The following is a 13,274-nucleotide window of genomic DNA, read 5'->3' as shown; positions in this document are numbered from 1 at the left end:
GGAGGGAGAAACTTTCGCTCTCCCTCCCGGGCCCCCCTGTCACTGCTCGCCGGGTCCTGGGGACTTGTCCGGCCCTCGCTGGGGGGTGCGGCGAGCGGAGGGGGGCGGGAGGGGGACGGCGAGGGGCACGGCGAGAGACTAAACAGATGTTTTTTCTTTCCCCTTCTGTTTTTGGCGTTCCTCGAAGAGTTTGGGACCAAAGAGAGGAGAATGGATCTTGGTACAGGTACCGGCGGTGGGAACCAGGGGAGGCTCTTTCACTTTTCTTTCGGTTCTTTTACGGAAGTTAGTATTTTTAGCCCAATGAGGTAGCAGCTGAGCAGGGGGTGGGGGCTGGCCTGGAGAGGGTCCGGCGCCCGCTGCGCTTCTCGCCCTGGTTTCTGGATTGCGAGGCTTCTGATGATATTATTGTTATTATTTGTTACTTGTTTAGTGACTGTGACTAATTTGATGCTTGTCATTATGAAAGAACCGAGGGGAGAGGGAGCTGGGGGGCACCCAGAGAGAGGATTTAGGGGGTTTTTGTGGGGGTTTTTGTTCTCCGTGTTTTTTGAATGGCTCCGTGTTTGGTGTGTGTGTGTGTGTGTGTGTGTGTGTGTGTGTGTGTGTGTGTGTGTTTCTTTTTCCCCTGCAAAGATCTCTGTGTGTCAGGCTGTGGGGTGTGTGTTTTTATTTTTTTAGTGGGGGGTGGTTTAGTTTTTGAAAGCAGCGTCCTGTTGGGAAAGGTGGTTAGTCTGGTTTCGGGGCGACTGTCTCAAGGTAAAGGAATTTAATTTATTTGGGACAAGGCTGTGTCGCATGACCAGGCTGCTTATTATGGCTAATGAGTATTTTTCACCTGAGAATCCGTGGGATGAGGCGGCTGTTATCAGTTCAAAGTGAGGGACCCAGGACTCTCTCCCATCCCCCTTTTGAGCTCCCCCCCCCCGGGGGGTACATCAGGCAAACTACTAGATTTGGACTCTGGGTTTTGGGGGACCTAGTGTGGCAGTGACGCTAGGGTTCCAGATAGCATGATGCTGGCCTGGGGCAGTTTATCCTGATATTTTGGTGTTTTTATTGGTTTTAATCTAATTTTTTCAGTGTTTCACTTCTCTTCCCATCTGGGGTTCCAACCTGAGCCCCGAGTGAGGTTTACCATAAGCTCCTCAGGCTTTCAATTAGCCCTCTCTATTGAAACCACATTTTGACCAGGACCCTCAGATCCTAGCCTGACAAAAGCCACTGTTGCCTTCTTAAATGTTTTTGAAAGAAGTCAGTAATAAACAGGCTGATAATCCATTGAGGCTGATCTCTGAACCCTTGTGTCTCATTTATAGAAGAATAGGTGGCGGTTAGGGTTGTTAATGTATAATGGGCCCAAGTTCACGGCATTGCCCCTTGGGACATTTGACCTTCTGAGGTCAAAGGGGAGTGGGCAGAAAGAGCAGGAAGGAGGCAGCACTGGGGACCCAGGTGGGTGACATGGTCGTCAGCTTTGGGAAGTGGGTGTGTGTTTGTGGGGAGGGAGATGGCTCAGAGTTTTGTGACATTTATGTCCAGCCAGGTGTGATCTCGGGTAATGTGATATGGAGATCCTCAGGACCTCTGTGCCCAGGAAAGGTGTGACACCCCCTGCTGGGCAAAGTGGTGAAGGTGTCTAAGGCCACTGCTGCCACCCTGCCCCTCCCTGGCCTCCACGCCCACAGAGAAGCAGCCCACCCCCACTCTAATCAGGTGTCTCATCGCCTCCTTCCCCTGGGCCCCACCCCCTTTCTTCAGAAAAAGGGCCCCCACCCAACCCAGCCAAGAAGCAGTCCTTACAGATGGGCAAGGCAGTGTGCACCACCCCCTACCTGGGCAGACCAGCCTCTGCCTGTGGGCGGGCACAGCGGACCCAGCAGTACTCAGCGGGAAGGCGGGCCCTCATCGTCTTCCTCTCTCTCACCTGGTTGCCAGCTGGAGCTGGCGTCCATCCTCCTGCCTTACCCCAAACAGTCCCTCCCAGTCTGCTGTGGGCACACGACTCTAGAGCCCTTCCGGAGGGTGTCCCCAACGGGAGAGAGAGCCTCCCAGGCCTGTGGGTGGCAGAACCTCTCAGAGCCTCTCTCCTGGGCCTTCGGGAGACTGACTTCTCCCAGTACTCCAGGGATCGGCCTTGGAAGCTTTTCTTAGAAGCTGGAAGAGCCACTGAGGTGGACTGGTCCCTCCTCTAGCTGGAGCAGGGCTCTCCCAGCAGCACCCAGACCTGGACTCTGGCCACTCAGCGAAGGGAGGTCGGGGTGTCAGAGTTCTGACTGCTTCCTGGAGGAGTCATCTGGTGATACCATCTCAGCCTTTTCTTTGAATTTGGAAGTTTCGCTTAATTTCAGAACTTCAGAAGAAAAACATTTTTTTCCCTCTTCACAAAAAAAGGGAAGCAGGTGGGAACTCTGAGATCCCCCTTGGAGCCCATCTCTGGGCTGACTCCGTGCTCATCTTCCCTAGACATCTGGAATGTACTTCTGGACCCAGCCATGGCCGAAGTTCTTGTCACTGGCCAGGGCTCATTGCTGGGACTGTGAGGGGCTCTCTTCTTTGGGGGGACCATGGACAGCTTCCACCTCTAGCACAGGACAGGGCTGGAGGCACAGGCCCTAGAGAGGTTGCTGGCACCAGGGACCCTCAAAGCATTGGCTCATGGGTTAACATCCTCTCCAGCCTGGGACAGGTCCAGGTCCTGATGCACTTCGTCCAGACGCCATTCAGTGGTGGCAGAACCTAGGCTTTTCAGGAGAGGATAGCGGGACCTCAGGACCCTCAGGGGCCATGTGGACCCATGTTCCCCCACCATAGTTCAGCCAAGGGCTGGATCAATCTGGACGTCTTTAGCAATAAAAAATGCCGATGTCGTCCTAATTCACCAGGCCCCGAGATGACAGCAAATTTACATTTTTTAATTAAACTAGCAGCCAGTTTTTATGAGAGGGGGTTGGGTTATGCAAATCAAATGGTTGTGTACGGAAGATTAGGAGAGTTTGGGAATAAATTCCACAAATGCTAATAAAAAAAAAAAAGGAAAGGGAAAGAGAGGAGGGAGGGAGGAGAGAGAGGAAAAGAGGAGGACATAGTTCCATTAGGCCCTTTTAGAGTGATTTCCCTGGGGGAGGGAGCCAGGCAGGGGAGGGGAGAGGGGGAGAGAGCATTCAGACACAGGTAAATCCATCCTGCAGTTGGGAAGCTCCTCAAGGTTAGGCCCCCTCGGCTGATGGCTAGGCCCCAACAAGACAGGAGGCAGGGGTGCGAGGACCGTGAAGCAACAGTAGAGGTTTGAGAAGGACCTTGCCCTTGATTCTCAGGGTCTGCTTGTAACTGCCCCCACTCTTCCCAGGGAGAGCGTGAGAAGAAGAGCAGAGGCTGTCCAGGGCTGGAGCTGTCTATCAGGATCCAAGCTAGGCCCTGCCAGGTCAAGGGCCAAAGAAGCAAGAGAGCAATTTCAAGGGGATGGCCACGGACAGAGAGCCAGAGAGGGGTGGCACTGTCCACTTGGTAGCCATGGTGTCAAAGTGAGGTCAGTGGGAGGAATCGGCGTTGCTCGCTGAGCCAGACCTGCTTCTTTTTCCCTCGGATGAGCTCTGCTGGAACTCTGAGCCAGGACCCCCTGGCCTTGTGCACAGACACACCCCTGCCATTGCATCCCAGCCCTGGCCTCAGCGATGGGGGAAGCCTGAGCAGGTTGTCCTCGATTTTCCTTCCTCAAGCCTTTACTTGGCCAGATACACCTACTCAACCAGTCTAAGCTGGGGCCAGTCCCTGCAGTCAGGTTGGGCACCGGTTTTGCCAGTCTGCTGCAGGGGGTAGGTGCCATCTTGGCAGGAAGGAGCAGTCGGAGCCAAGGACAGAATGGGCTGTCTCGGAAGTAGCGAGTTTCCTGGTACCATTCAAACAGAGGCTGGCTGTGACGTGCGCGGGGACTTGAGCATCAGATGACCTTTAAGGTCTCTGGCTCTCCAGCTCCCAACTCGATTTTACTGGGGAGCTTCAGTGGGGGCAGTTCGTGGGGGAGGGGTTGAGGGGACGAGGTGAGAAGCACATTGTTTAGGCTTTCTCTTTGGAAGAAGGCATTTGAGACCGGGGGCTCTGGACTGAGAAGTGGCCCTCAAACCAGCCCTGGTCCTGGCGTGAGACGTCAGAGCAGAACACAGGATAAAAGCCCAGGCGCAGCTGTTCTTGCAACAGGAGGCAGAGGCAGCAAGGGCAGATCTGGAAGGATCCCTAGAGGGGCCCCACCCCGGGCCCTTTTGTCCTGTAGGGACCAGCCAGGAGAACCCATTAACTCTCCTCTCCGAGAAGGGCACTGGGGCCACTTAGTCAGACCTCTGTGCGGCCTCACCATCCCTGCCGCCGTTCGCCCATCCCCCACGGCCAGGGAATCTGGCTGAGTTGCAGCTTGGGTTTTTATGATGGAAAAATAAAATAAATGTAGACACCTTTGGAGGGCTGAGTCACGCAGCAGCATCTCCTCATTAAAGCTGCTGCCCCTGGCTCAAGTCCCTGGGCTGGGGATCGGGTGGGGCCCGGGAAGATTCTGGGCGCCGGCCCCTCCGCCTCGACCCTGCCAGGTTAGTGGTGTGCCTGCCCCGCCTTCAGCCTCCTCTGGCTGGCCCACCACGCTTGGAGGGGTCAGGCCGGTTCTCCCCCAACCCAGGGCCCCAAGGTTTGTCCTTTACCACTGCCCTCTCTGAGCTGGTTTTTAAACCTTGACCACCCTGGCGTCTGCCACATCTCCTTCTCCTCCTTATCTTTGTGGTGAGGTCGAGGGGCATTGCTCTATAGTAATTCCTTGCCTGTGGGTCCCCAAAGCAAGCAGCAGCTGTTCCAGGGTACCTGGGCCAGGGTACAGCAGGAGGAAGAAAGAGGGGAGGGGGGGAAGGCTGGCGGTCCCAGGGGGCAGAGGATGGCCTATGTGCCTTGGATCCGCCCGGTGGAGGGAGACAGGTGTGTTCATCAGCCACACAGGGCAGAGGAGCACAGGGCGGGGAGCCCAGGGACTTTGTGAAGGAGTGGCCTTTGAACCTGATAAAGGATGGGAAGTAGCAGGACAGATGGAGATAGGCAGGCAGATGTTCCCCGCACCCCCAGCACCTTCTGGACTTCACGCGACCTTGTTCCCTCTTGCCTTCTAATCCTCGGCCACCCACCCCCCAAAAGAACTCCTGCTTCCTGTAGTGCAACCATAGCCTTCTGCCCTTTTCCTCCAGGCCATCCAGCTCCCTAAAGCCAGGCCTTCCCGCCTACCGTGCCCTTCCTCCTTACAGTCTCGTACCCAGTTGGCCCTGGAAAGAGATAGGAGATAAGAGGCTGGCTGGGGTCCTGCATCTCTGACGATCTGGTTAGGCCCATGGCAGTGGTGTGTCTAGGTGGCCCTCAGACTTCGGTACCCTGGCCCCCAGAAGGTCAAGGCCAGCAAAGTGCTTTCTTTTGTTACTTCTACCCCTAATAGCGACCATTACAGTTAGCTCTGTGTTGACATCCCCTCCCAGCACTCGGTCCGGGGCTGGTCTCGCGCCTTCCCACTGTTAGTGCTGGTGGAATTGATTGATTGATGGGCCTCTTCGCCAAGTGCCTCTCGGCTTCTTAGTGGGGGCAGAAGGAGGCAGGCAGGAAACGTTGGCCGATTCCCTTGGGACCTGGGTTTCAGCTCCTTGAGAGCTTTCTATAGCCTGGTTTACAGGAAGGAGTGGGGCTGGGATTAAGGATGACATGAAGGGGGCCCAAGGAAAGAGATAGTCATTGTATGGTTAGATGGGGGCCTGTGTTAGCTACTAACCGTGACTCCGGCTTGGGCCTGGAAGGGTCTTTGGCACCTGTAGCCTGCTACCCTGTGGGGCACAAGCAGGCAGTGGCCGATGCATGGCCGATACATGGGACTCTCCTCCCCTCCTCCCCTGCCCATCTCCATCTCCCCCAAGCAGACCTCACTGTAGCATGTCCATCCTCTCTGGTCCTGTTCCCAGGCCCAGGACCCCTCCAACTAGGTAGACCCAGTGCCAGAAAGAGGGCCCAGACTGTCCCCTGGCATGGCGTTAGGGCTCCTGAGCTGGCTGCAGTTCATAGAGCGTCCCACAGGCTGCCTCCTGGGGGTTCTTCTGGCTCCACGGTCTTGGCCAGTGCTGTAGGCTCTAGGCTGCTGAGACTCTTCTGGAAGCCCGGAGGCCCTCCCTGTTGCCTTCTGGCCTGAGGCTAGGGCACAGCCTGGCTTTGGGGGAGCAGCGTAGGGTAGGGGAGGGGAGGGGAGTGGACACATCTCGTGTCTTCAAAGACCAGGGATTCCCAGAGGAAGCCTTCTCCGTTTGAGCTTTGGCCTGCGTTGGCCTTTTTTTATAGGCCTTTCTCCGTGAACTCGGGGGACCCCTGGGAGGGAATGTGCTGCGTGAAAACTGGCGATGAGTAAGCGGGGGTTCCACCACATCACTGTCACCAGAAGTGCATCTTCTCCTTGGCTAGAACATCAGCTCCCTGCAGACCAGGGCCTGCCTCCCTGTCATCCCCTCTGGCTGGAGAGCCCAAGGGCACAGCAAGCCAGGTGGGCTGCCTTGGGGAGGGGGTGGCCAGGTGCCCCACTGCCCAGCAGGGGGCGCCCCAGGGTATCTGCCCCAGTTCTAAGGACAGGGATGCTGGTCCCAAGTCCGGTCCAAGCCTTCTGGCCGTGGGTGGGGGGAGGGGGAGCTTCTCCTCCCCACCCCCAGAGGTTCCTTGGCTGAGTTTGTTTTGCCAGGGTGACCTGTTTAATCATCTCATTTTCTGGTGGCCGTTTATTCCTCGTTTCCACGGTTACGGCCCCATTAAGGGGAGAAGCAATAAGGCAGCGAGTCAAACAGGTAATAAAAACATTAAGGCCCATGTGCACTGAGGGAGGGCGGGTGGGTGGGGAGGGGGCTCAGTGAGGTGAGACGGCCCGGGGAGAAGCAGAGGTAAGAGGCCGCCAGCCTTGTCCTCCAGAGGCCACCAAGAGGGCTCCTGGCCAGTGGAAGCAGAGAACCGCTCCCCATGCCCCTGCTTCTGAGCTGCACCCTTTGGGGGCCAAGACCCAGGGCTAGCTCAGAACCAACCCCAGCCCTCGGTGCCCTGGCAACAGGCTGCATGTTGGGAAATAGCCCAGGAAGGAGAACAGTGAGAGTGACAAAAGCCCCCCCAGGACTCCTCCCGGCTGGCTTCGCAGCCTGGTTGCTGGCCTCACCTCACCCGCGCTTGGTGGGGGTGGGGGATTATTTCTGACATTGTTTTGAGCTCTAGAACTTTTTTTCTGCCAACTTTATCAGAAAGCATATTTGTGGTGAGTGCTGCTAACAGGGCCAGTCTGGTGAGTAAATATTCCTGGTGTGGACAGCCCCGTGACCTTGAGAAGGAAGAGCGTGGCAGGGGGGCCAAGGGCATGTAGGGGAAAGGAGACCCAGTGACCCCGGTGCTGTTGGGGGGCCCCCTAGGATGGGGTGAGGGGGCCAAAGTGTTTGGGTTTGGCCCTAACAGTCTCTTGCCAGCAGTGTGGTCCGTCTCAAGCTCGAGTGACACTTGGCTCGGGCTGGGCTGTGTGACTTTCCTACTGGTGGACTGGGCCGGGAGCCCTTGGTGTTGCTCCCACAGAGAAGTTTCTGGCAGGTTCTCTTCTGGGCTCCACAGAGACACGGCCCTCCCTTCCTTTCAGAGATGGAAGCTAAAAGGAAAGTCAGCCTCTTGCCAAGCCTGTCTGAGCCCAGGGGCACGTGCCTCCTTCCCTAGGGGCCTCCTGAGTGGCCCCAGCCCCTCTGGGTGGCCCTCGAGATTGACAAGTGAGCAGCCGGTCAGTGGGGCTGACCGGGAGGGGAGAAGGAGAGACGGAGTCTTCCTCAGCCAGGAAAAGCAGGGCTCCGGCCGGAGGGGCAGTGTCTGTGTGCTTGAGCCCGCCGCCGTGCCCTGAAATCCTGGCTCAGTGGCTCGGAGAGAAGAGCAGAGGTCTGTTTGGGGCGCCTCTGGGTGAGGGGCATCCACTTTCTTTTTCTCCCCAGTGCTCTGATCCTTTGCAAACTCACCGAGGTTTGTGTCTCCAATTATTAATTTCAAAGGTGATTTCTGACTCAAGAGAAAGAAAGAGAGGAAGGTCTGGGAAATGGGGGAAACCCTCTGGCTGGGAAGTGTGTCTTGGGAGTGGACCTAGATGAGTTAATATTCCGATCAAACAATTAAAAATAGAAAATGTGCCCGCGGCCCCAGCTGCTGAGGCTTTTCAGCAACTGCCACCGGCAGGTTCACTGGGCAGGTGGTGCTGGAAAGGCAGTTTTCCACAAACAGCAAATATCAGAGACTACCGTGCGTCCCCCCCCCACCTCGCCCCCAGGATCCAGGACAGGTGCCTAGGGGCTCCCAGCTCTCCCCAAGCTCCCCTTGTGGGCCTGGAGCCAGGGTCTGTGCAGCTTCAGGGCGGCCCTTCTCCCCTGCAGGGCCCAGCCACAGTGGTGAGGTCATCGCCAGATGCCTTGCTAATTGCTTTAAGAATCTAACTTAAAATAAGATGAAAACTTATATTCCTGGGTGAGGAGTAATTTCCCATTGAATAGTAAATTAATGGAAGGGTTATACCAGGGAGCTGGCTGGGAGGCTGTGCTCATCTGATAAATCCAAGTGGCTTGGGCAGAACAGGTCTAGACCCGGGGCTCCCCTAAACCTCAGGCCAGCCCCCGCCCCTGGCTCCTCTTGGACTCCACCATGGCCTGCTGAGCTGAGAGGACACATCCCACCTGTGCTCAAGGTCCCTGTCAATGCTAGGGACCAGCTTTTCAAAGTCCCCAGGTGGGAGACGCTCCAGTCTGACGTCCCTGAGGCATGGGAAGGCCCTGGGCTGTCTGTTCACCCGGGAGCGCGTCTTGGACATCCAGAGAGCACCTCTCTTGACAGCAAGAGCACCGAACTTCGGGAGCACTTTCCAGCTGTTGTGCTGCGGAGTCACCAGCATGGTGACCAGCCATCCTGGTTTGCCCAGGACCGGAAAGACCCACGTCCTGTGAACACCTCAGTTCTGGGGGCAGGTGGACGGGCTGATTGACACGGCCCCTCCCTTGGGGTCCCGGAGAGCCTGAGCACCTCATGGACTAGAATGCTCTCTGTCCAGGATGGGTGACTTACAACCGGCTCCCACCTAAAGCACCCAGCTCTGTGGGCTGCCGCCTTCAGCGAGGCGCACGTGAGCTCAGGCGGGTGTGACCCACACCTTCCCGGGCAAGACAAGGCACTGCTTGGGAGCCTGTGCTGGACGTAGCAGGGGACTTGCCCCCATGCACCCACCTCCACGCCCCGCCCCTTTTCTCTGAGCCCTTCCCTATGGCAAGGATGGGCACCTGGGGCAGAATCAGGACAACAGAGCACCCCACCTGCCTTCTGAGAGATTCAGAGCTTGCCACGTTTAATATCCCAGTTCCCCGGGGAGAAAGACAGGAAGTTGTCCTCTGTTTTGCAGGGGGGAAACAGGAAACCCAGAGATGGGTCAGGGAGAGGGGCTCCCTCCCATGGGGAAGAGGGACTTGCTGGAGGACCCCTTCACTGGCAGCCCCGTCCTGGATATTTCCCGTGCTGCCGGGCCCCCTGCCCCAAACATCTCTGGGTCCCCCCGGATCCCACCTACAACATGTGGGCACACCCCAGGCCTTCCCTGCAAGATAAAATGTACTTGTTCAGGCAGTTGCATTGGAGCTCTTTGGAGGACACCTCCCCTCAAGACCCTTGTTACTGCCTATCTCCTCAGAAAGGGGTATCCCCTTCTGTTCACAGGGAAGGGTCGAAGGGGAGTTGGGAAACATTCTGACTTGTCTCTTTGGTGAAATGGAAATAAGCGGACTGGACCCAGGGCCCTTCAGGAGGAAAGGCGAAATGAATGGGTGTTCTCCTAGGAGACAGGACGACAGGCACATGCTCGTAGGATGTGTTTCTGTACAAGCATAGACTTTGCTGGAGGGGAAGATCGGGACCCTTGCAGCTTGGCTAAGAAGTGCATATCACCACTGGCCCTCATGGCTTCTAGAAGTAATAGGGCCTCCTTGGCAACCGTAGAGGATAACCTTGCTGCTGTTACTGCGTGGGGTTTGAGCCCCAGCGCTGTACTGAGTGTGGCAGGTGTAATCCTAGAGAGGACACCACTCCTTCCCCCATATTGACCACACTGCTTCCAGAAGTAGGAAGCAGCCAGGTGTTCTTGGGCCGACTGAGGCTGCTTGAGTGGCCTCGTCTATCCTCCTACCACACACCTACACCCCCCACCCCAGAGGAAGGAATTATGGGGCAGTAGGACTGAGAATTCCTAGTCTAAACAACTCAGGAAAGCATGCTCCAAGAGTGAGCCAAGCCGGAACCGCAGATGCTGTGAGCCTGGGTTGTAACTACAAGGGCAGTGGCTACGAATGTTCCATGTCCTATGGCAGTTGCCGTTCAAGCAGACTGATTGGTGAACTCCAGGCCACGGGGATTGGAGCGGGCCCTCCTCTGTTCATCTTGTCTCACCCCCAGGGTCAGGGAGCAAGGCTGGGTTAGACAGAGGGGACAGCCGGCCAGCCAGCCAGCCCTAGAAAGGCAGGTGGAAGGAGCAGGAGCCGAATAGACAGCCTGGAGCACCCGGGCCCCAGGCGAAGGGAGCAGCCCCTTGCTCGGTCCTCATGGGCCCCTTTCCCGGGCCTGCCTGATAGGAAGGGTCACTGGGGGGCTTTCTGGGAGGTCTTTAGATAGGTGGTGAATTGAGCTCCTCCGTGGAGACTCCGGGGCAGGGCCAAGAGCCCAGAGAAGGAGCCGGGGATGTTTTCTGTTTCCGGGTCCCTTGGGGGCCCAGGGGCAGATTGAGACAGGCTCCTTGCAGGGAAGGTGTTAACAAACAGCAGGTGATTAAACATGACAAGCGGTGACATTTCTGTGCAGGGTTCTCAGTCCCGGCAATGCCAAGAATGAAGCTATAAACCCTGACATTTTGTGTTATGCACTGAGAGGTTTTTAATAGACCTCTCTCCCTCTTCCCCAGTCAACTTCTCCTTTCCTCTTCTCCGCCCCCCCCCCTTGTGGCCACTGCTCCCACAGAAGCCTCCTGCCTCTCCATTCAGCCTGGCCTCCAGGAGCCTGGCCTCAGGGAGCCTCCAATTCCTGCGTCTCTGCACACCCCCGGGGCTCTGCCTCCCTCACCCTGCAGCCCTCCTCCGAGGCAGGGCCAGATCTCCCAGCTCTCCCACTGCCCTCCACAGCCTCTCCCTCCGCTTTGATCTCTCCCCACAGTCTGCACTCCCTTCTCCTTTTTTTGGGTCCTGATCTCACAGCCTCACCCTCTGCTGTGGCCGTCCCAGTTGTTGGCAATGGCAGGTGGCTGTCCCTGTGCCCTCTTTGTGTTAATAACATTTTCAGACAGACTGGAGAGGGGCTGTAGGGAGGCGGTGGGGCTGGGGATGGGATTTTCCCCCATCTTTTTTCAATTTCCTTTTCTCCTTTTTGGGACAGAGACAGGAGGTGGAGGGAGAGCACTGCACCACAGTGCAAACAGTTGCTGGATTTATTCCGAAGGGGCCTGGCTGGCAACAGTTGTTCCTCTCCCAGAGAAATGTTGGAACAACTGGGGCCTCTTTAGTTCTCGAGGTGGAGCCCCGCAAAGGGCATTTGGAGGTGAGCCTGAGGCACAAGAGGGTCAGAGACCCAGGACCTTCAGCCTCAGTCCCACCCAAGGGAGGAAAGGTTCCTAGAGCTCCACGGGGTGTGCTCGGTACAGAAGCCGGGCCACACCCCCAATCCCCGCTCTTCCCTTAATGAACTTGAGAAGCACTTAGTTTTCTGTATTCATTCAGTAAATATTTATTTGGGTCAGGCGCTCTGCTAAAACAGTAGTCCCGTCCTACGGATCCTGCAGTCTAGGGAGATAGTAGGGTCATTAAGCGCGGCCACACGGAGCAGGGTCAGGAGAGGACGGGGACCGCACCCTCCAGAGTGTGGTGATCCCGGAGGGCTTCCAGGAGGAAATGAAATTTCACCTGGGACCCCACGCACGAAGGATGCATCAGGGTCTGGGTGGGATTAGCTGGGCCCTGAACTGAAGGAGGTGTGGGGGGGTGCTCCCTGTTCCACAGGTGCTGGCTGGCAGGGGTGGTGAGCTGTGCCAGCCCACTAGGGTCGTGCCCCTTCGAGCTCTGGCGAACTGGCCTGGGACTTGCTCTTCCAGCCACCCTTCTACCAAGTCGACCCATCTGCGCCGGCACGGTGCTTGGAGGCAGAGCAGGAACGCAGCTCAGCCCTGTCCCTGTGGGAGGGAGAGCCGCCAGGAAGTCAGCAAGTGCCATGGAGGAGTGGGCTGCTCCCACTGTGCCTCCCGGGAGGCCCCTCTCTGCTGATGACTCACTGGAGAGGGGGCAGGAGAGAGTGTGCGGACCACATGGAGGCAGGAGCCCAGGGGGGCCCAGCTGGGACGGTGTTGCATGTGTGTCTGCTTACTCCCGCTCTTTACCTCCTGCACCTGCTGGCCTTCAGGAGGCCCTCCTCGGACTCGCAGCTGGCCTCCCTCCCGTGCCTTCGGTGGTGTGCGGAATGCTCCAGTACTGTTGTGTCTTCCCCAGTAGACTCTGAGCCCTCTGACACCCAAAACCGTGCTCCCCGAGTTCCTAGGGTCAGCGGGACCCTGGGAAGTATCTGCCTATAGGTACTTGGGATGTATTCTCGAGAAACTCACCTGGGCCCCGGAAGAGGAGGACGTGACCTAACCCTTAGAGCAAGAGCAGTGAGGAGGCTGAAGACAGACCAGGGAGCCCCTGGCGTCCGGGAAGCCAGGCTCTGGGGGTCCAGGTTCAGTTTCCCCACCCAACCCGAGCTGGCCTCACACTCTAGAGTCATTCAGCCAGAGCAATGGGGCAGCCATAAGGCCAGCTGCCTAGAAGGGCCTCATGGAGCCTTTAGAGTGCTTCCTTCCCCACCTTGCTCTGCCTTTGCTCAGAGGTCAGACCCAGGACATCCTGCCTCCATACCCAGTCCCTGAGGAGGACCAGGTTAGCTTCTGGTCCCTGTTAAAGGGTCCAGGGCAGATTTCAGCCATAACTCCCCTTCCCCACCCCATCCTGAGCCCGCCTTTCTGCCAGATTTGGCCTGGGTCCCATCATGCTACCCCTTGTCATCCACTTCTCAGAGTCCAGCAAAGACCCCAGGAAGGCCCCAGAGGCTCAGCCTTCCTGGGCCCTTGGCAGCCAGGAGGGAGGAGGTGTGTCGAAATGGGAGGGGAGGGGAGTCCCAGAACCAGGACTTGGCCCCCTGCCCCTGCAGATCCGGAGCCAGGT

General features: G+C 57.4%; 1 protein-coding gene across 1 annotated transcript in view; it reads left to right on the top strand.

Moving 5' to 3' along the window:
* Positions 1-13,274, top strand: part of CASZ1 (castor zinc finger 1) — a 138,035-nt gene that overhangs the window by 93,862 nt on the left and 30,899 nt on the right. Inside the window, exon 4 of the mRNA XM_034671191.1 lies at positions 188-226. Coding sequence (XP_034527082.1) covers positions 211-226 — 16 coding nt within the window. The 5' untranslated portion in view covers positions 188-210. The remainder of the gene's footprint in view (positions 1-187; positions 227-13,274) is intronic.

The sequence above is a fragment of the Ailuropoda melanoleuca genome, chromosome 11 (assembly GCF_002007445.2).
Source record: "Ailuropoda melanoleuca isolate Jingjing chromosome 11, ASM200744v2, whole genome shotgun sequence".
Classification (NCBI taxonomy): Eukaryota; Metazoa; Chordata; class Mammalia; order Carnivora; family Ursidae; genus Ailuropoda; species Ailuropoda melanoleuca.
The sequence above is the reverse complement of the archived record's forward strand: the minus strand, read 5'-3'. Positions and strand labels throughout refer to the sequence as shown.